General features: G+C 37.5%; 1 protein-coding gene across 1 annotated transcript in view; it reads left to right on the top strand.

The window, feature by feature from the left end:
- N4BP2 (NEDD4 binding protein 2) overlaps positions 1-24,033 on the top strand; it is a 1,502,684-nt gene that overhangs the window by 1,238,129 nt on the left and 240,522 nt on the right. Inside the window, exon 13 of the mRNA XM_044062929.1 lies at positions 1,185-1,370. Within this exon, the coding sequence (XP_043918864.1) occupies positions 1,185-1,370 (186 nt within the window). The remainder of the gene's footprint in view (positions 1-1,184; positions 1,371-24,033) is intronic.

The raw sequence follows: 24,033 nt of genomic DNA, 5'->3' as shown, positions 1-24,033 counted from the left end.
CTTATGACCATCCAGAAGTCCTTTGGGGGCCCTAAATGACTGCCATTTGTAAAATCTCCTTGCATTAGAGGAGCACTTAGGTTCTTGAGGGCTTTTCAAATTGAGAATTGGGGGGAATTAATCTGCTGTGAGCTGAGGCATACTTTCTGGCATTCCTACTAAAAAAAAAAAATCAAAAATAATGTGAGTTACTCTCCTTTTTTAGCCATGTACTGGGTTTGTCTGTCCTGAATTAGAAGAGGAGGCCATCCCCACTCTCAGATGTCTGAAAAGCTTTAGAAGTTCGGCTGAAAGGGCAGATATCTGGCTAATATAAATGTATAAGGAATTAATAGTTTAAAACTGGTCTTGCTACTCAAAGATTTACCATTAAGTACTGAATGCACTCATGCATGTGTACATTTTCCCATCAAAAAATTAATGTGCTGCTTCCTTGTTGCTCTCTGATGTCCATTTTATGTACTCCTGCCTTGTTCACGTCTGACCATGCCTTCTTGAGTATTTTTCAGTTTTAGTTGGTGGTGGTGCTGCGGTAGCGTTGTCGCCTCACAGTAAGACGTTGTCCTGTTCGATTCTCAGCTAAAGCGTCTTCTGTGTGGAGACATGCATGAATGGGCGTACCTTCGTTGAAGGTTGTGCATCAGGGCTGGCAACTCGGCACGTAAAAATCTACTGCCAATCATTAGCAGACCAGAGTTCCACTGTGGCGACCCCTAACCGGGAAAAGCCCAAAGATACAACAAGTTGTTACTATGTTTTCTTTAGTGTAGAATGTGGTCTTTTGCTGTTCTTGCAGGATTTCTTCATTTTGTTAATGTTTGGCTGCAGAATGTTGTTGTCCAAGTCCTTGTTTGAAATTGCGCTAAGAGTGAAGCATATAGTACACTTTCTCCAAATTTACTGCATTCACTGTCATGCTGTCTTTTAGTTTTGTTTTGCTAACTGTTTTAACATTTGCAGTGAAATTATTGTAAATTTTTATTTTATTTAAGTTTGTGTCTACTGTGAATGATTTAGTGGCGTTAAATTATTAACCAGACATGTGCACACTGAATTTCTATCAGTATGCACTTGGGGACAAAACTGTCTGCAGCTTACTAGTTCTGTTAACTCATTTTTGTCTGCAGAATTTTATCAGTTGAAAGGAAAAAATGAAAATGTTGCCTTTCTTTCCCAAATTCCAGAAATCCAAGGAAATAGATGATGAGAATTCTACCACTGTGTTGTTCAAAGACACAGATTGTCCCTTTTTTGAAGACATTAGGATGGAAGCTTTCTTACATCACCAGAAGCAGCAAGAATACTTTAGTAAGGCAGCAGAAGCCTACCGCAGAGGAATGAAGCAAGTTGCAACATACTATGCCCAGCAGGTACAAGTGTGACAACTTAAATTCTGTAGATTTTTTCCCTCTGTTTGTGTTCTAAGAATTTTCATTCAGTTCTATTGCAAAATGGTGCAAATGAGTAACCATATAGACATTCTGTGCTGACATTAATACCTCATTTTCTGTACATGTCCGGTTTCCCTTGCATTTATTCTGAAGCCACAATCATAATCACAGATTGAGCCCACTAGGCCCACATAGTTTGCCCATTTCTGTCCTCTTTGGATAAGCTGCAGATCTACAGAGGTTCGATTCTTTCTGCCCTCATTTGCCTGCTGTGTAACCTTGAGCAAGTGACTTACCCAAACAATGCTTGATGGCAGTTGTGAAATTGGCATAGGCTCCTCAGTGGTTCCCTAGACTTTGTCTAGCATCTACCTATGAACCTAATCTTATTTAACCAATAGATATTTTCATTTTCAGCTGCCTTAAAAATGCCTTTCATTTTTCCATGCAGTCTTACATCTTGCTACAGTTTTTATTGCTGCCTACCTTTTCATAAATGTTGTTCAGACACTCGTATTCTTTCCCATCTTTCTCGAGTCTTCTATTTTGCATCTTTGGATTGTGTCCTTTTGTTTTAATGGAGCCCTTTCTCTTGGAGGAGTGTTTTCATTTGGACTCCGATTCCCTTGAAATGCTTAAATGTTTCTGTCTTAAGCCCCCACCCCATCTTCCTTCAAAACTATAATGCAAACTGGTACTGTGACAAGTTGATGGCAACTGTCTGTGTGAATTATTTATTTAACATTTGGTAACTGGGTAAGCATGCTGGTCAAAGAATCCTTCTCAGCCACAACTCTGGCTACAAAGGCAGAAAGCAAAATGTTATTAAAATAAATTAACTAAAATCAGGAGCAAAACTGAAATGCTTTATACATCAAAAACAAATACAGAATGCATATGAACATATCAATAAACTGTAAAACAAGTTAGGGAAAAGTAAAAATAGGGAAAAAAAGAGCAAATCCATTTTAATATTTTTTTGGCTTCTAGCTTGTTATTTTGTTCTGTCTTCCGCATTTTTTCTGGTAGCAGTTGTAGCATTTTCTTGGTCTAGTAACCTCTGTGGAGGTGGTTTTGGTGCTTTTTAATATGTATACCTTATGACCTTATTTATTTATCCTTTGTTAATTGGGGTTAGTTCCACCAGGGTACTGGCCTTTTTTTTTGGGGGGGGGGGCTGAAGGGTGTTTCTGCTGCTAGGAGAAATTTGGCTAGGGCATCGGAAAACTTCCCCTACTGATCATTGCTCCATAGTGTTGGAAGAGCTAGCCACAATTATGTGTGCACGTTTCAATCCTAACACAGTGGAGTCTGGGAGGACCATGTGTGACATGGAGAAGGTAATGGAAGGAGAAGAGGTGAATGCTAGCTTGCAATGAGATGTACAAAATTCAGAGTTAGTGTTGTAAAATAATTTGCTGAGATGGAATCCATGGTAAAAGAAGATTGTGTTGTTACAACCCTCCAGTCGGAAGGGTTGCAGGATGATATACTATTAGAGATGGTAATCCAAAGTAAGCCAGAGAATGGAGGAGACCTGTCTTGGGGTGAAATAATGGATAAACTACAGAAGGAAGATGTGGAAATAATTACAAAAGGGAAAGTTGCACCAAAAAAGAAAATCTATGCAGAGACAAGTCAGAAATAAACTTGAACAGAAAGAAAAAAAAGATGTCCTGAAAAGAAAGTTTGTAGTAAGCTATGAACCTATAATTCACTCCTGGGACCACTTCTATGGCCCTGCTGGACAGAGGCTTGGGAATCTAGTCTTAAAGGGTGGCGAAAGCCAACACATTCTGGCTAGGCTAATAAATGCCCTAGGGCAGATAGCCTAGTACCTGCCTATGAACCTACCTATGAACCTATGAATACAAAGCAAGAAAGATGTTGAATTAAATAGAAACACGGTATGGGATGCTATAATTCTACTTTTGGGTGTGATAGTACAGGAGGTAAGAACTTGTATTTTGATAAACAGAGACTTATTGTCACTCTTCATTCCATGAACAGTCTCAAAAATATTTTTGTGTGATTATGAAAAGAGAGAAAATGATAACCCATGGAACAATTGTGTAGTAAAAGCTTTTTTGTGAAACAAAAAACTCATATACAATTTTGGACAGACTGAAAAAAAATGTAAAAAATTTTTGTAAAGAAGTGATGGACATTTCAAAAGTTTATGACATTAGAGGTTTATGTACTGGGGAATGGGATTGTAGTGTTCTAAAAATGGAAATGAAAAAAAAATGTGCACATTCCAAGTGTTATAAATGTTAATGGTAACGGGTGTAGTAAATTATTGGGGACAACCAAAACATTTTTTTGCAGGAAAGGAGGATATTTTCTGAATAATTTTGATAAAAAGAAGTGTTATGTATGCAGAAAAACAGGACATGATGCAAAAAAATGTGAACTATAATGTTATAAATTTAAACAAACTGGGCAATTGTGGATGGATTGCAAAAAGATCTAAACGAGAGTGAAAAAAACGGGTGGATATAGAACAAAATGAAAAAGAACTAGAAATTGAAGGTAATCTAGAACAAGAGAAAAATAAAAATAAAGAACAAGATGAGAGAGAGAGGACACAGAAAAAGAAACAAATTAGTGATGAAGAAGATATACACAGGAAAATAGTGAAAGGAAAAAGAGTTCCATTGAAAGAAGAGTAAAAGAGGAAAAGAAAGTTTAAAGGAATGAGTTTAAAAGAAAGGAAATGGGCAATAGGTAATGAAAATTGAAAGGGGTAAATTATTTCCTTTAAATTAAGGAAATAGAGAGTAACAGTTTAAGAATTCTTTCTGTAAATGTAAATAGCATAAAAATATTGTAAGAAGAATATGGATTTTTAGAATGGTGTAATAAATGTGATATGGCTAGAACTGTGTTTGAAGACATAAGATGTTTAACAAATGAGGAAAGATTGCAAACAAAAATGATGGGATGGAATCTGGGAAAGGAACGTTGTTCAGGAATAGCGGTATTATGTTGACGATCAGCGAAGGTATTAGATGTAACACTAGGAAGAATGGGAAGATTAACTATTATTTATGTAAGATGTCAAGAAAGAATATCTAAAATATAGCCTTATATGCATATACTATTTGTAAAGAAAGGGAGGATTTATTTCAGTAGTTATTGGACTATGTTGTAGTAAACGTGAATATCATAATAGGAGATTAACTGTAATTTAAGAGACATAAAGAAAGGAAAGGGTGTAAGAAAAATATTTGACGTTAGGAAATGGAGCAAATTGATTATACGGCATAGAAAGTTTTGGACATATATAAGAGATGTACTTAAATCAGAAATTGATTATTTTATAATATCTGAAGGAATAAGGATAGTAGAAGGGGAAGCAGTTATTACAGGATTTACAGATCATTTAGCAGTATACGGATGGAAATAAATGAAAATAAAGAACATATAAAGAGGAAAATGAATAAAAAGCGTAAATGTGAAAGAATGGAATGAAGAAGGAAAAGAAGAAATCATACAGTTATGGAGGGATCATGCTACTGCGATAGCATATTATATTAATTGGTCGGAATGGTGGATTACATTTAAAAATATATATATTTTTTTTAATGGTAGAGGAAAATCAGAAGGATAGAAAAAGAAAGATGTAGAGATACATAAACCTGCTTCTAGAAAAGAAAGATAATGTGTTATGGTAAAGAAAAAGAGTCATACAAAAGAAATTATGAAAAGATTAAGAATTTGTTATATAAACATATGTTTATTGCAAGAAAAAAAGAAGTGTCAGCATGTTTGAATAACACTGTGAAGGAAGATATGAGAGCAATAAAATATAAGAAAGGTGAGATAGTAAGAAAAGAAACACAGAATATGGAAACCATATTCATTATGCGGAAGAAATGTTTAAAGAAAAAAAGAAAGAATATAATAAAATATGGAAAGTAAAAAAAAAAGCAAATCAAGTAAATAAGGAAATTGAGAGAGAGAGAGATTAATGTTTAAATTAGGTAAAGTCCTTAGACAAGTAAATCTAGATTTAGTAGCAGGTCCAGATGGAATAGGATATGAAATGTATAACATTTTAATGGAATGGCAAGAGGAATACTTGCTATATGTTTGAATAAATGGTTAAATGAAGGTATTTGTTATAAGTATTCGTATAGTGGAATATTAAAATGTATTTGAAAAATGTCAAACAAGATATAAAGAACTGGAGACCAGTAGTATTAAATAATACAGATTATATATTTTTTTATGAAGATAATTCAACAAAGATTAGAAAATAAGATGGGAAATATAATGGAAGACAATGTATATGGTATGAAAGGAAAAGGATGTCAAGAATTGTTAATGATAGAAAAATTGTGAATTATATCTTAAGTAGGAAAAAAGATAATGCAAAACTTATGGTAGGTAACATTATGGGAGTTAACAGAAGCATATAATTTTAGTAGCAAGATTTAAAAAGCTTGTATGACAGCATGCAATAATAAGATAAGAATTTTAATAAATCATTGGTTAAGTAAAGAAATGGGTATGAGTAAAGGGATAAGATAAGACTGTCATACGAGTGTTGTATTATTTGCTTTAGTTATGAATACTCTGGTAAGTAAGGTAAATTGTAAAATGGAAAATATGCAATGCAAGCAAGTGTAAATATTCTAGTTTGCAGATATTATAGTTACTAAAAATAGTTTATGGAAAAGTCTGTATTTTGCATGGTAGTTTCATATTTCATTTGAAGAATTGCACTTGTCTAACAGTGGACTTGCATGCTGCTGTTGGAGCTTGAATCCAAGCATCTGTTTTTGTAGGACCCCAGAGTGCTTTTTTGCTTTTTTTATTCTGTCCTGTATTAGAGGTGAGTATGTAACTTGTTAAGCCATGGAATTTTTTTCTTAATACACAAAAAGTACATGCAGTGGAGACCCATTTTTTCTGTCATCCCCAGACAGATTAGTAACAGAAAAAAATTGGAGATTGTGATGACTTTTTACTCTTCCTGAAGAGAACAGCCTAGGATTTGAAGATGCCTGTTCATGTATTCTGTATAATAAAATTATACCAGTGGTTTATTAGATTTGTAATGGACCAAACAAAATGATCAGTTCTTTTACGTACTTGGCCTGTTCTTGGATCCAGGGTGTGCTCACCCAGAGTCATGAGAATCTGCATTATCTTTTGCACAATTACTGTATTCAGGCTCCTGCCCACTAACTGTACAGATCAGCATCCAGTGTACTTTTGTCTGTTCCACTGTTTGGGAATTTTTTGCAGACAACTCCAGCTTTAGCTTTGTAAGGAGGTAGAGAGTTTGGAACAGTTCTAGATTCTAACACACATGTCATTTACCGTTTAGAAGGACAGGGTGAATATTCTGGAGGAAGCTGTGAGGAGTCATGCTCTCTCTATCAGTTCAGGAAATTCTGAAGGTTCTGTGGGTTCATGTCAGCATCAGCTAGGACATATTGTGTATTTTGATGTCATATTTGTTGTAGTTGCTAAGTTCAGTATGGCTTTTTTAATTTTTGAAAAGATTGTTAATACAGATAACCAAACCTTATTTTAATTTACTTGTCTCTTAGAGTAGCATAAATATAAATTCCTATCCTGCTTTTTAATTTTGTGAGTACTGGGGAGCATAGAGTGGCTTTTCCTTAAAAAAAAGTGCTAAAGCTTAAACATTAGTTTTATTCTGAAAGCAAATATATTGTTTTCCTAGCACAAGTCTTCCCACTTTCTACCTGTTTTCTTAAATTTGCCTTTTCAGTTTTCTTCTCATTGTACTTTTACTACCTTCTTCTTTGAGGGACTACAGCAGTGATCCCATTAATGGTTTAATGTCTCATCTGAAGTACTACAACCTCAAGAGTGGTTATTAATAAATAGGACATGAAGGTGCTAAGACTTGGGTTGTTTAGAAATGTCAGGTGAGGGATGGAAGGGTAGTAGCAGTGTGTATAAAGGAGCGCATTATGTGTCAGTTCAGGGAGGATAACGAGTGTTGCCCAAGTTTTAAAGAAGATTAACATGACTTCCACAAGGACATTTTAATTTCACTAAATGGAAGATATACTTCTACTGGTGCTTCATGAGGTGCATCTCTTCAGCTTCCTGTTCTGGCACCTCTCTTTTGAAATATATTTCTTTGTTGTTTGAAAATGGCCTTGTATATTTTTCCATTAAGGTATATCTGCCAGTCACCACTTCTTCTTTCGGCTTTTCCCGGTTAGGGGTCACCACAGTGGATTACCTGTTCGTTCATGATTGGCAGTGGAGTTTTATGGCGTCGAGTTGCCAGCCCGGCACCCAACCTTCCACAGAAGGCACACACACACATACACGCACTCACACCTAGAGCCAATTTAGACTGTCCAGTCCACCTGCAGCATGTCTTTGGGATGTTGTAGGAAACCGGAGCACCCAGAGGAAAATCACACGACCACAGGGAGGACATGTATATCTGCCAGTCACTACAACTTGCATTTCCAGAGAATCTAATTTCTTCCTTTGCTGGGGGTATACATTTCACCTCAGATTCAACCCCCCCCCCCCAAAAAAAAATGGTAATTCATCTTTGTCAAAGACAAAAAAAAAAATGTTTCCCTTTATCTGTAGGTAAAGACAAGCGAAAGCTTCCTTCTTTGAAGGACTTTTTTGGTGTCTCTCACCTATTTCTGAGTGCCTAGCAGTTTGTCTTGGTGAATGAACGGTGTGAACTGCTAACAGTCTTCACCCTTTTGTCCTAGTTTGATTCCCTCAGTTTGCCTACCAGAGTAACTCTGAACAAGTCACGTAACTAGTCACCCTTGAAAAGATGTAGTTTTGTTTTATTGAGCTAGTTGGTTTACCCGGTCAAAAAAGACAAGTCCTTTGTCTTAGGAACTTTTCTCAGTCTTCCATAAGGATTTCAGTACTTCTGTAAACCAGTCCATTTTTCAGACTTAAGGTAGTCTTAGCAGTGGCCCTTATCCAGAATATGCATCTCCCTTTTCCATTTCCTTGAGCCAGGAATGAGGTGTGCATATTACTGATTTGCACAGTAAAGTGAAGTACTACACACAGGCAACACAAGTCTTGTAGATGATGGGCAAATTTTGGGTCTTCCGTGATGAAAAGGTAAGGCCTTCTGTTTTAGTAATCAACCATCAAAGTGGTTAATAAAGTACATTACTTTCTGCTATGAAAATTATGGGATGGTAGTCCTGTTTTAGGTTTAGGTTAAGGCCCATTCCACTAAGTTATTTATGAAGCAGCTAAATATAACTATAGCCCTCAGTCATCAAACGTTACAAACTGGCCTGGCATTTCAAGGCTAAAGGTGGCTTTGCCACAGCATTGGGCCTGCCACAGAATTCCTTCTTATGGCTCCTTACTGTTTTGCAGTTTCTATTTATGTAATTATTACTGCTGCAAGGATTACACTGTTATTTGACTGTACAGTTGTAAGGTACTTCTCCTCACAAAATATCATTAAGTTGTAAGTCTTTGCTGTAGTGGACAGTCCCGCCTGCTTTCCTTTTCTTCTTGTGTAGGTGTTACTATTTGTAGTGCACTGTGTTATATAAAGGAAGTTGCATGTAGTGGGTTGGGTAACCCCTATGACATATCCAGGGCCCTGAAAGTCCACAGAAACAGTTAACTTATTAACACCTAGCCAGAGTGGAATTTCACACCTATTGACACATGTAGATTTCCTCCTTGAACAGCTTTTGCCTGAGCTAAATTCTTGAGAAAGCAGTTTTGCTACCTCCCTGTAAACAAATAAAATAATCTCAAAACTATAAAAGTTACAAAAAGTTAAAATGCAAAAGTTCTTCAGCACACTCATCTTCACAATGTTGATATTAGTATTTCATCCAAACATAATGCTTTAAGGTTGTCACCTATCCAGCTTTGCATGGGACAGTGCCTTTTTGCAGCTTTCCATCCCACTTTCTGCATCATTTACCCATGAGACAGTAAATGTCCCAGTTTTGTAACATGTAAAAGACTGTGTACACTTCTTAGCAGCTAGAACCATGTTATTAAACAGCCACCTATTTAGGTGGAGAGCCTGAGTCATACACTTCCGATTGGCTGCTGGTGCACAGGAGGCAGTGACAAAGCAAGGACATTGAAGAGCTGTTGTGTGATTAAAACCTTTTTTTTTTTTTTCGCAGACTGCCGGTTCCATTTTGGGCTTCTAGCTTTTTAGCTCATTTTTACTGTCAGTAGAAATATTGGAAGTCTGAACAGAGCAAAAGGTTGGATACAGTAACAGTCATACAGCAGCATGCTAATATAAACAATCTATACTAAAACAAAGGCACCTGACTGCTTTATTATATGCAAGTTTTATATTTTCTCAGATATTCAGTTTTCTTCTTTCAAATGTTGGTTTTGCGCACTTGTTGAGACCAAATGACATTTTTATGTCATCTGTGAAGATTTTAACAACTTGTAGCTATTTTTCCAAGTGTTTATGTGATGAACTGTACAGTCTTAGGGTATCCACAAAAAGTAGAGGAAATGTCCATTGACTGATTGTCTTATGGTTAGACTGAATCCGTGACCTAGGCTGTTAAGTAAAGAGTTTAATGGGTTGAGAGCAAGCCAAAACAGTTATGGTGTCAAAGAATCATCCTAAGATATTCTACATTGGGTTTTCACACCCTGGAGAGCAATTTGTCCTTTTTTGTGGTTAATGCTTTGCTATTTCTTCATAGTAACTGCAGTAAAATTTACCAATGTGTGATGGATCTTGTACATTGATTTATAGACTGTGTTACTAGGCTAATGACCCGGGGGGGGGGGGGGGGCAAAGTTTTCTCAAAAGAATAATGATGTCCTGTATCCAAATAGGACATTGAGGGCCAGGCATTTATAAGCTACGTCTGTCCATAAGGGACATGGGTGCCAGGCATGGTGTGAATTTCCTATTTCCCATTCAGTGGTCTAGGTTGCACTTAAACTGGATAATAGACAACGTCAGCTTCACATGGATGGGAAGCCTGCTCCATAGGAGGGACAGTCTCTGGGACAACATATCTGTCTCTCCAGCCTATTCTGTTTAAGGCACAGACAAAATTCAGGTCTCTAGTCCTTGTATTTCTGGTACTCTTTGACTTACAAATCTTTAGCAGATTCATAAGTGTGGGGTTTGTGAATGACTTGTAAGCCAGGCATAGATCACACCTCAACATTCTGTAGGAGACTGAGTAGAGGGAAGGGGCTTTAAGGCGCTCCGCATAAAGCAGGTTTGTTATGCCTTGTATCCTTTTTTTAAGAAACCTCTGAGGTCACTGTAGTTGCTGCATATGCCTGGCCAGGTACATACCAAAAGGAGCATTGTACTCTATGATTGGTCTGATAAGGGGAGAGTACAGTGAGATAATGACCTCTTTAGACCTAGATGCCATGCCCTTACTTATAAGTTGCCCAACATAAAAGGATTTCCTCACCACTGTGGCCATGTGGTGGTCAAAGGAAAGGTTACTGTCTATGTGCATACCCAGATCTCTGACCACTGGGTTGACTCTTAAGGGTGTATTGTCAATAGAGTAATTAGTCATGATGGTTGACTTCACAAAGGGTACAATTATGCGTTTCGTAGCATTGAATTTAAGACCATGGCTTTGGCACCATTTGTTAGTGAGGACAGACCTTCTTGAACATTGCCAGTGTCTGCAGGGGAGTCTGTGATAACACCCAACTTTCAATAATCTGTAAACTTAGTTAGCCAAAAACCTTCAGTATTTGCTTCCATTTCAGAGAAATAGATCCCAAAAAGGAGTGAGCCCAGTACCAAACCCTGGGGACTCTGCTAGTGACTGCCCATCTTGGTGGAGGCCTCACCTATTTTGACCTCCTGAGTTCTGTCAGTTAGCTATCCAGTGGGTGATGAAAGAGTTTATATGTAAATTAGTGAGCTTGTCTGCAATGCCTGAATAGGGTATTGTATCAAAAACCTTGGCCAGGTCGAGGTAAGCTGTGTGCACAGACTTACCTTCAGCCAGTGCTTTGATGACCCTCTCAAAAAAGTCCCCCAAATTTGATAGGCATGGCCTTCCTTTTAACAAAGCTGAACTACGATGAGTGCAGTGTTTTATGCCCTCATTTGTCATGTCCATGATGATTCTTTTCATGGCCTTACATATGATGCTAGTAAGACTTATGGGTCTGTAGTTACCTGGATCAGTGGTTGGGACCCCCTTTATGCTGGGGAATCTTCCATTCCTTGGGCAGAAAACCTGACTGAAGGCTACAATTGAAAAGTGATTCAAGTGGACCAGAGAGGTCATGTTTCATGCTATTTATTAAACATCCCGGCATGTTATTAGGGGGTCATTAATGCAGTGATCTGATTATGTCAATTTTCACTCAATTCCTCAATGGATGGGCTCGGATCTGCTACTTGAATTCGACTTGGCCATTAGACTAGCTAGTGGCCTCCGACAAACTCTCAAACTTATTTCCTACCCATAATGCACTATCCCTAAAGTCCCTCAGATCTTGTTTGACACTTTTCACATCTAGACGTGGTCAACTGCAGCTGTCTGGCTAATTTATTAAGGTAAGTGAATTTTCTTAAAAACTTTTTCTTCAGATGCTAGTCTTTGGTAAATCTCTTTCCGTTAGATAGTATAATCTATATCTTAAGTGTTTTGCTACCTTTATTCACTTTTATGCCCTTTAATACACTTGCTAATGTATTCTATACTACCATTGTTGGTAGGCCTTTCCTACCTCATTTATCTGTTTGATTCAAGGGTGTTATACCCCTCTACTTTCTTCATTGTTACTTAATCCTTCTTTCTCTTCTTGATGTAAAAAAATCTATTATCTTATTTTTACTTTTCTTGTTGTTTATGAGATTTTCACTGTTTTTTTCTTCCAGTTACTGCTGTTGGTTGAAAGTCTTTCCTACACTGTGTCTGAGAAAGGATTAAAAAGAAATGAGAGATGTGGATATAAAATGCCTTTTTCAGATGCCCACGTTCTGTATGTTTATTATTTAGGGTCTTAATATCTTGACCAAAATTGCGACATTTGTTGTGGTTTCAATCCAGTAACTTTCCCTGAGAGAAGGAATAAATTAGTCTTAAAGGGTTGTTACCAACTCCTTTCTCTGAAGCCATATTTGGAGATAGTCTCCTAAAATTAAAACTAAGAAACCTTTAAAAAGGTTCAGATCTTTGGATCCCTCTGGTTCCACCTCCTTGGAGCTGAAGAAAAGGAGGGAAAATTGGATCCAAAGTCTCCTGGGATTTAACCATCTTTGGTTCATAGGTTAGTACGAGGGTATCAGCCCTAGGGCCTATACAAGCCTAGCCATAACAATTCCCTGGCTGTTTCTCCCCACACTGTTTACTTCCCTGGACCCCTGTCTAGCAGGGTGACTGACATGATCCCTGGGGTGAATTTCCTTTCTCCCATCCAATCGTTAAGGTTCCTTTTGAAGAGGGCCAAAGAGGCACTCTGCTTGACATGTATGGGCAGTCTATATAGGTTCATAGGTTGGATCTGACTAGATATGTTTCCAGTCTGTCAGCTTCGGATCAGATGACACAAACTACGGATCCAACATCCTCTGTTCCAAAGACATTACCAAGAACTGTTTATTTTCTGAGCGTAGATTCGGTCCCTCCCAGGGTGTTCTCCCCTTTTCTTGAGAGGCACTCAGTCACTTTTGGTGGTATCCTCTCATGCTTTCAGGAGTCTCACTAAAGCAGATGTGGAAAGAATGATGAGGACATTTTTCGCAGAGCTAATTCAGAAGGAATTCTTCATGGTTCCTACCCCTTTAGGTCAGAAACATTGTGCATCTACCCCTCCACCAATAACAGTTCCTTCTCTGACCCGACTTGTGGTTTTAGAGTCATCGGATCTGACCATTCCAGGTCTGTTTGGGTTGGATATGGAGAGAGTATTAACTTCGGATCCAACTGTTATTCTGAACACACCGGCTCTTACTTTAGTTCTAGATAACTCTCAGATCCGAAGCTTCCATTTTGGATCCGAGTGGATAGGATCAACTCTGAGGTTTTCAGTGCTGGCTGTTCCCCTTGGAGCTTCAACACTGGATAGCTTAGTTCTGGCTTCTCCATCAGGTGGATTGCTCTCAGACCTGAGGGAGCTGACGAGCCAGAAACTCACTTTCTTAGCTCTGTTCACTTACTTCTCCCCTGAGCAGTCTGCTTTTGAGGTTGTGAAGAGGGTTTTCTCTACTCTGATAGATCAGGTGCGTCCTTCCCCCTTGGATCAACCCTCAACCTCTCAGATGACTTTGCAGAGTGATTCTCAGCATTCTGCACCACGGAGACAGCCTGCCCAAAGCTTCTAGTGTACCCAGCATGGTATTGTCATCTCTTCTGATACTTCTGCGGATCATTCCACTGAAGAAGTCCCTAGGAAGAGGAAGTGCAAGAGGAGACACTTGGACTCTCCTCAAGAATCTATTACTGAGGATACTGACTTTGATGAGGGAGAAGAGTCTGCCAAATCATCACCCAATGAAGTCTCATTTGGAGACATTCTTGAGATCCTTAAATAGAAGCGTGGCTGGTCTCCCCAAAATCCTTTTCCTGAGGAGTCAGTATTTCTGGAAGGTATCAGGACTGGCCCATCTACCTCCTGGGTAACTTTGCCCACTGATGAACTTATTGATTTGGTTTCTAGGTGGATGTGGAGGGAACCTGATATGGTTGAGCCAGTTCCCAAGAGATCAGACAGGATTCTGGTGCCACTAGTAGGAAGAGAGTATTGGAATAAGGGGAAACAGTTGATGCAATGGTCATGGTGGGAGTTGCAAAGAAGGAGCTTGTGTTACAGAGTCTCACTGTCCATCCCCCTAACAGGGAATCTAGAGCATTGGACAGATTTGGGAAGTGAGTTTCAGTGACTTTTACTCTCAGATTGCTGAACTACTTGGCACACTTCGCTAGATTGCAAAGGGACTTGATCAAGGAAATTTCAACTACACTTTCAGTGACCACGACTGCAGAGGATCAATCTTCTGTGGCCTCATGGTTGGCTACCTGACATTCTGTTGCAAATTTGTCCATGAGGCTCATTTCACATGCTGCAGAAGATGACTCAAGGGCTGTGGGTTCAGGCATTGTCATCAGGAGGCATGTCTGGATGCCCTTGTGTGATTTTATGGAGCTCTTCAAGTCATCCTTCGTCAGTTCTCCTTTTGACGGATCTTCACTGTTTAGCCCAACTGTAAAAGACACACACTGCAGGTGAGAGAAAGGCAGAAAGACCCTCTCTGCAGTGGGAGTGTGGTATTCGACCCCTCAAAGGACCTTTTCCAGGAATCAGTGAGGAGTTGAAAGATGCGATTCGGGAAGTCTCAGGGTTCTTTCTAGGATGCATGCGGAAGTAGTTCCACCAGAGGCAGAGGGGAAGTGATAATGGTAGAAGACACCCTCATTGTAGAGGAGGCCCATAAAACCAAGGCTCTAGAGATTCTTTTTCTGACAGACCCTTTCATCGTTCCTGAAGGGAGGCCTGATTGTCTTTCTCTCGAGGCAGTTTGGGGTTGCTTATCTCTACACCAAAAAACCTGGGTAAACATAACAAAAGACAACAGGGTGCAGAGAATTATTTCCAGAGGTTATTTTATTCCCTTTTCCCTACCACCTTAGTTATCCAGAAAATATCCTGATGTTTCACCCATTTAGAGGGAAGCAGCAGCATTACAAATTCAAAAGTTGCTAGAAAAAAAGTTATCCAAGGTCACTCCAGTCCAGTTAGAATGTGGAACTTACTTGAGTTTCTTTTTATTGTCAAAGAAGACAGGGGACTGGAGACCAATTTTAGATCCAATAAGACAACGTGAATAAAAAAAAACTCACTTTAATAAAACAACAGAGCTTTCGGGAGTAACCCTTCTTCAGTGTTAATAAAACAATGAATAAATTTAAGCATATATATATATGTATATATATATATATATATATATATATATATATATATATATATATATATATATATATAAAACTATCACAACCACATGACACAGCCGCCCTATAAGAATGTAATTGAAAACATATCAATTAAAATTTAAAAACACGAACATTAAATACATTTATATATTAACAAAAAAGTATTGTTAGAAATATAAAAAAATAAAAAAAAACATAGATTGGAATATTAAATATCAATTTATACATTTTAAACTGCAATGGTATTGTTTTTGTCTAAATTCTAATATAGGTTTGATAGTAATCATATTATTTAAGCCTGGTTTCTTATCTGCATGCAGTCTTATAATCCACTTATACTCAGAAATATCTAACTTGTTAATTATATCTCCTAGTCTCAAGCTTTTGTTTACCATTTCTAAAACTTTGAATTTGAAATTGTGTTATATCTCTTTCTATCCTATGCTGTACTAAGGCATTTGAGGGTATATTTCTTCTCATTTCAGATTTGTGTTCAATTATACGCTCTTTTAAAGCTCTAGACCATTTTCCCACATAAAAACTTGTGCATTGTGTGCACGTAGCCAAATAGATAACCATAACACTTTTACATGTAGCCTGACATTTCATTTCATATTTGATTTTATTCACCGGATGTTCAAATACTTTATTTGTACAGATATCTGTACAACAACTGCAAGCATGACAGGGTATTGTACCAAAGCTATGTGATATTATTTGTAAGGAATTAGTCTCAAAATCTTTATAGCATAGTCTTTTTTTTAGGTTGTACATATTCTTATATGCAAACCTAGGCATATGTCCCAGTACTTTGCTAAGTTCAGGCTGGGCCATTAAGATACACCAATTCTTTCTAATTATTGATTCAACATATTTAGTCATATTATTATATGTAGTTATATATCTCAACACATTATCTGAGCAATTACTCACAACTTCTGGGGTCATGTACTGAGAAAAAAAAGGAGATGCATAAGTATTCCTATTATTCAAAACATATTATCCCTTATTTCATTGATATACTGCGGTGGTGGTGCTGCGGTAGCGTTGTCGCCTCATAGTAAGACGTTGTCCCGTTCGATTCTCAGTTAGAGCGTCTTCTGTGTGGAGGCACACGTGAATGGAGCGTGCCTTCGTTGAAGGTTGTGCGTCAGGGATGTTAACCTGGTACGTAAAAATCCACTACCAATCATTAGCGGACTGGAGTTCCGCTGTGGCGACCCCTAACCGGGAAAAGCCGAAAAACACAAACATGTTTCATATCATAACCTCTAACTTGAAATTCTTGACAAATGTGATCCATTTGTTCCTGACATTTATCTCCCTCTGTATTAAGTCTACTAATTCTTAACAGTTGACTTTTAACAATTCCATTGAATATATGACATGCATGCATGCTTTTTGCATGTGTATATCTATTTACCTGTACATTTTTCTTAAAAACACATTTCCAGATTATCATTACTACCTTTGCACAATTCAGCATCCAAAAAAGACATCCTAATTCTAGATAAATTTACTGAAAAGTTTAAGAAGTTAGTTGTACTGTTTAAATAAAGTAAAAAGTTATCCAATTGTCATTCATCACCCTGCCATAGAAGGAAACAATCTTCCACAAAGCGCTGGTAAAAAAGTACATTATTCCTATAGCTATTTTCTTCACTAAAAATGTACTGCGTCTCCCATTGGTTAAGTACAATGTTGGCATATGGGTTCGCCATGGGAGTACCCATGGCTACGCCTGATAATTGTAGATATGGTTGTTTATCAAATAAAAAGACGTTCTTTTTTAATACAATTTCTATTGCGCTACATATAACCTCAATACCTCTCCCTCTCATACTTGAGTTAGTACATAAAAATTCACGAACTGCATTAATTCCATAGTCATTAGGTATAACAGTGAAAAGAGAAGCTGTATCCATAGTTACCATAATAAACTCACTGTTCCTATTACTATTATACCATTGATATAATTTTCTTAGAAAATCCCCTGTGTCCTTCATATAACTGGGGCATAATTTCAAATATTTACTCAGATTTTCTTGAATAAATACTGAAAGTGGTTCTGTTGACCAACCCCTTCCAGACACTATAGGTCTCATTGGTGGTACTGTCATGGATTTATGCAACTTGGGTATTCCATAAATTATTGTAATTACTGGAGTTGATACTGTCAAAAAATAAAAAAAAGTTCTAGGGAGATATCACCCTGCACTTGTAGATCATAAATGAACATGTTAACATCACTAATAATTTTGTTAACTTCAACATATGAAATTTCTTTAAATGTTTTCTCATCTTTTAAAAAATCATACATCAAAGCATTATGTTTCTCCTTATCAAAAATCACTATTGCTCCTCCTTTATCAGCTTGCTTAATAATAATATTTTTGTTATTAATCAACACTTTAAGTGCAAGATATTCATGATAGGTCACATTAAACATCCTAAAATTCATCTTACATTTAGTCTTATCATTATATAATTGCCTCAATTCATTTTCACAAATAGAACTAAATGCATTAAGTGTGGGGGCATTATTAGGAATAAACATACTTTTATAAACTTCATTATAAGATCCCCCATATATCATCTTCAAGCTGACATTCCTAATAAATACTTTTAAGTCAGTTAATGCCTCAACAATAGTGTCATTGCCAGCCAGTATAAATTGTAAACCTTTACTCAAGAGGCTTATGGTGTCATCAGTCAAAGTTAAAGTAGATAGCGTTACTACGGGTGAATTCGGCTTACCAGTTAATTGCGCCCCTGCTTACTGTTTGGTAAGGGACTGTTGTTCTTCCTTTTCCCCCCGGTCACATTGAAACGCTATTTGGAATGACCCCTCGATTGAGGGCGTCCTTTGACATCCACTTTCTCCGGCAAGTTCGGCACAGTGGGCTGCGAGAGGTTTAAAAAAAACTTCTATTTGTTTAGAGTTGTTTTTTAAATTCTGAGATGGCTGCTCAGTAGCTTGATGTTCATCCAATGAGCCCGCTACTATGTGTGTGGCCACTGGTATCCGATTCCTGCTCATATATTCTCCTTCGCGAATCACTTTACTTGTAGCTTCTCCTTTTCCGTCACCAGTCTCCTGATTGGATCGTTGTTGCATAGTAAACCTTCCATCATTAGTGGGTGGGTTTTCCATGCTTTCAAACATATCTAGTTCATCTAGCGTACTAGATTTCATTGTAGGCTGAGAAATTAAATTATTCTTATTTTTATTTGGATATGTCCTAGGCCAAGAGAAAATATGGTTGAGTTTAAAGTCATTGATGTCCCTTAACAGTTCCTGCTGTTTTATGGCTTGCAACTTTTTGTCAAGCATATTTGTTCTATTAAGCATTAGTTGATAAGAGGATGATATACATACAAAATCATTTGAGTTCACAAGCTCATTCTCTATTTTTATGATCTCCTCTATTAACTCTTTTTCTATCGGCAAGAAAAAAATCATTCATTAATTGCATATATTCTCTACTTAATTTCAAATTCAGCTGTTGCCAGGTTTTTAAAAGTTCAGGGTAAGTATTAGCATAGGCTGGCATCTTTAATATGCGCAAGCCTCTTGGTACTACATTAAATTCAAGGTACGCCAAGAAGCTTAAGCGCTGCCATTGAAACCTTTTAAATGCTTGCACCTTTCTCTCCAGTTGAATTAACAAATTATTAAGATATTCGTTGCTCTCATATACCGGAGCTGCATGAAGTTCTTTATTACCCATTATATGTAGCACCAACGGGTTACCAGATAACTGCAAAAAGTCACGTATAGATCTTGTGGCATTACTACCCATTCCATTCCAGACATCACTGACTTTAAACTCGGCCATATTTTCTCTTGGCCTAGGACATATCCAAATAAAATAATCTAATTTCTCAGCCTACAATGGAATCTAGTAGGCTAGATGAACTAGATATGTTTGAAAGCATGGAAAACCCGCCCACTAATGATGGAAGGTCTACTATGCAGCAACGATCCAATCAGGAGACCAGTGACGGAAAAGGAGAAGCTACGAGTAAAGTGATTTGTGTAGGAGAATATATGAGTAGGAATCGGACACCAACGGCCACACGTATAGTAGCGGGCTCATCAGATGAACATCAAGCTACTGAGCAGCCATTACAAGCTACTGAGCAGCCATCTCGGAATTTAAAAACCAACTCTAAACAAATGGAGGTTTTCTTAAACCTCTCACAGCCCATTGTACCGAGCTTGCCGGAGAAAGTGGATGTCAAAGGATGCCCTCAATCGAGGGGTCATTCCAAACAGCGTTTCAATGGCACCGGGGGGAAAAGGAAGAACAAGAGTCCCTTACCAAACAGCAAACAGGGGCGCAATTAACTGGTAAGCCAAACTCACCCGTAGTAAATCTATCTACTTAAACTTTGACTGATGACACCATAAGCCCCTTTAGTAAAGGTTTACAATTTATACTGGCTGGTAATGACACTATTGTTGGGGCATTAACTGACTTAAACATATTTATTAAGAATGTCAGCTTGAAGATGATATACGGGGGGTCTTATAGTGAAGTTTATAATAAGTTAAAAAAGAAAAGTATGTTTATTCCTAATAATGCCCCCACACGTAATGCATTTAGTTCTATTTTTGAAAATGAATTGAGGCAATTGTATAATGATAAGACTAAATGTAAGATGAATTTTAGGATGTTTAATGTGACTTATCATGAACATCTTGCTCTTAAAGCATTGATTAATAACAAAAGTATTATTATTAAGCAAGCTGATAAAGGAGGAGCAATAGTGATTTTTGATAAGGAGAAATATAATGCTTTTATATATGATTTGAGAAAACATTTAAAGAAATTTCATATGTTGAAGTTAAGAAAATTATTAGTGATGTTAACATGTTCATTTATGATCTACAAGCGCAGGGTGATATCTCCCTAGAACTTTTTAATTTTTTGACAGTATCAACTCCAGTAATTCCAATAATCTATGGAATACCCAAGTTGCATAAATTCATGACAGTACCACCAATGAGACCTATAGTGTCTGGAAGGGATTGGTCAACAGAACCACTTTCAGTATTTATTCAAGAAAATCTGAGTAAATATTTGAAATTATGCCGAAGTTATATAAAGGACACGGGATTTTCTAAGAAAATTTATATCAATGGTATAATAGTAATAGGAACAGTGAGTTTATTATGGTAACTATGGATATAGCTTCTCTTTTCACTGTTATACCTAATGACCATGGAATTAATGCAAGTATGAGAGGGAGAGATATTGAGGTTATATGTAGCGCAATAGAAATTGTATTAGAAAAGAACGTCTTTTTATTTGATAAACAACCATATCTACAATTATCAGGCGTAGCCATGGGTACTCCCATGGCGAACACATACGCCAACATTGTGCTTAACCAGTGGGAGACACAGTACATTTTTAGTGAAGAAAATACATATAGGAATAATGTAATTTTTTACCAGCGCTTTGTGGAAGATTGTTTCCTTCTATGGCAGGGTGATGAACGACAATTGGATAACTTTGTCCTTTATTTAAACAGTACAACTAACTACTTAAAATTTTCAGTAAATTTATCTAGAATTAGGATGTCCTTTTTGGACAATGAATTGTGCAAAGGTAGTAATGATAATCTGGAAACGTGTTTTTAAGAAAAATGTACAGGTGAATAGATATACACATGCAAAAAGCATGCATGCACGTCATATATTCAATGGAATTGTTAAAAGTCAACTGTTAAGAATTAGTAGACTTAATACAGCGGTAGATAAACATCAGGAACAAATGGATCACATTTGTCAAGAATTTCAAGTTAGAGATTATAATATGAAACACATCAATGAAATAAGGGATGTTTTGAATAATAGGAATACTTACGCATCTCCTTTTTTTTTCTGAGTACATGACCCCAGAAGTTGTGAGTAATAGCTCAGATAATGTGTTGAGATATATAACTACATATAATAATATGACTAAATATGTTGAATCAATAATTAGAAAGAATTTGTGTATCTTAATGGCCCAGCCTGAACTTAGCAAAGTACTAGGACACATGCCTAGGTTTGCATATAAGAATATGTACAACCTAAAAAAAGACTATGCTATAAAGATTTTGAGACTAATTCCTTACAAATAATAGCACATAGCTTTGATACAATACCCTGTCATGCTTGCAGTTGTTGTACAGATATCTGTACAAATAAAGTATTTGAACATCCGGTGAATAAAATCAAACATGAGTGAACTCAAACATGGGAGGGTGGCCTAATGGTTAAAGTGTTTGCCTTACAAACACAAGGTGCAAGGTTTGAGTCTCACAAGGGATAATTGGCTAGGCTTAAAATGGCTCGCAAGGGCAGTTAGCCTAGTACTAATCTATGAACCTATGAACCTATGAAATGAAATGTCAGGCTACATGTAGCAGTGTTATGGTTATCTATTTGGCTACACGCACACAATGCACAAGTTTTTATGTTGGAAAATGGTCTAGAACTTTAAAAGAACGTATAATTGAACTCAAATCTGAAATGAGAAGAAATATACCCTCAAATGCCTTAGTACAGCATAGGATAGAAAGAGATATAACACATAATTTCAAATTCAAAGTTTTAGAAATGGTAAACAAAAGCTTGAGACTAGGAGATATAATTAACAAGTTAGATATTGCTGAGTATAAGTGGATTATAAGACTGCATGCAGATAAGAAACCAGGTTTAAGTAATATGATTACTATCAAACCTATATTAGAATTTAGACAAAAACAATACCATTGAAGTTTAAAATGTATAAATTGATATTTAATATTCCAATTTATGTTTTTTTACATTTTTTTATATTTTTAACAATAATTTTTTGTTAATATATAAATTTATATGTTAAGTTGTCTATCTCGCCTTCATTCTTGCTGGTTGGGCTCGGAGCCGATCCTCGGCTCCAACTCGGCCATCTTCTAAAGCTCGAGAGCTATTTACTGGCTCGAGGCCTCCCCATATCCCACAGTGCCTGGCGATAGATCCCCAGATCTCGTTTGCCACTTCTGCTACAAGGTTGCTTTTGCTGGTTCAGGTCGTATTTTTCATCTTTTTGATAGGCTTTATAAAATTTTCTTATAGATAGTTGGTGTTTAAATTTATTATAGTAGTTTTAGTACTCTTATTGTCTCTGTGTAGTTTTAGATCTATCCCATCCCCTTAGAAAACTCGTTTTTACTGTTATAGAATTTTCCCATCCCTCCCCCTCTCTTTTTCTCTCTTCAAGGTAGCTGTTTTTAGTTAGACGCTAACCCTTGTTCTCTAAAATACTTTTTATAGTGTTTCAGATAGAAATAGTTGTAGTACTTTACTATTTTCTGGTATATATATATATATATATATATATATATATATATATATATATATATGGGTCCCCTTTACTTTACCGAAACGACACTTCACCGACATGCGGAAGAACGAGACGAAACGACCGACAGGTAAGTTGACCGAAAAGGTGATTTGCCGACAGCCGAAAGACTGACAGGGGTAACGTGTGAGCACGACTCGGTAAGTGTGCGATAGTGACGGAGTTAGGAGCGGTCAGGTAAGTGTGCGATATTGTGGGATTTTGGGTTAGGGTGTGGGAAAGGTGAGTGTGTGGTAGTGTCGGAGTTAGGGTTCGGGTAAGGTAAGTGTGTGATAGTGACGGACTGTAGTTTAGGGACGGGTTAAGTGAGTTAGGTTTAGAGTGCGGGTAGGGTGAGTGTGCGATAGTGACGGGCTTTATGTTTTAGGGTGGGTTAAGTGAGTTAGGGTGCAGGTAGGTTAAATGTGCGATAGTGACAGTCTTTAGGTGTAGGGGTGGGTTAAGTGAGTTAGGGTTAGGGTGCGGGTAGGGTAACTGTGCGGTAGTGTCGGACCTTAGGGTTAGGGTTTGGGTTAGGGTTAGTGGATATGTCATTGTGTGCGATGTGTAGTTTACGTTGTTTGTGTCGGTGTAATTGTGTTCAGTTTTGTGAGTTGTCGGTGTTGTGTGGTTTCGGTTATTTGGGGTCGGTGTTTTGTGTGTCGGTGAAGTGTCGTGTCGGTAATGTAAAGTAGACCCATATATATATATATATATATATATATATATATATATATATATATATATATAGAAATAGTTGTAATACTTTACTATTTTCTGGTATATATGTGTGTATATATATATATATATTATAGTTATAGTGTGTGTGTGCGTTGTTAAGGTGTGGTAACTGGTGTTTTGTGTGTACGGGTTTCTTTATACTTGTTACCTACTGTCGTGCTGTTGACCTTTTTGTAGGCTGTCCAAAGATACGAAGGTATCGGGATTCAAGAAGTGTGACTCATGCTGTCAGAAGATGTCTCTGAAGATGGTCACACTTCTTGTGTCTACTGCTTGGGCGCCCTACACCTGCAGAACTCTTGTTCGGTGTGCCACGCCTTTAGTCCAAGAGTACTGCAGGAGCGTAGGAATAAGTTAATCCTTAGAGGATTACTAAAACCTGAAGGGTCACCTGCTAAGACTCAGCCAGGGAAACCCTCCAAGTCAACGAAGCCGTCGGCTCCCAGCTCGGAGCCGTCGTCGGATGTGGCATCTGCTTTGACTTCGGTTCTGGCCGGAACCGAAGTACCTGCCTCTCAGTCGGCTCCGAACCTGGTGTCGGAACCTTCAGGGAGCCGAAAGTGTTCTAGGTCCCCATCCCTAGAGTCGATTCACTCGGATCTGGGGTCGCCTCTG

Source organism: Protopterus annectens, chromosome 2.part1 (genome assembly GCF_019279795.1).
Source record: "Protopterus annectens isolate FY-2018-M chromosome 2.part1, PAN1.0, whole genome shotgun sequence".
NCBI lineage: Eukaryota > Metazoa > Chordata > Ceratodontiformes > Protopteridae > Protopterus > Protopterus annectens.
Note: the sequence above shows the minus strand (reverse complement) of the source record. Positions and strands in the feature narration are given on the sequence as shown.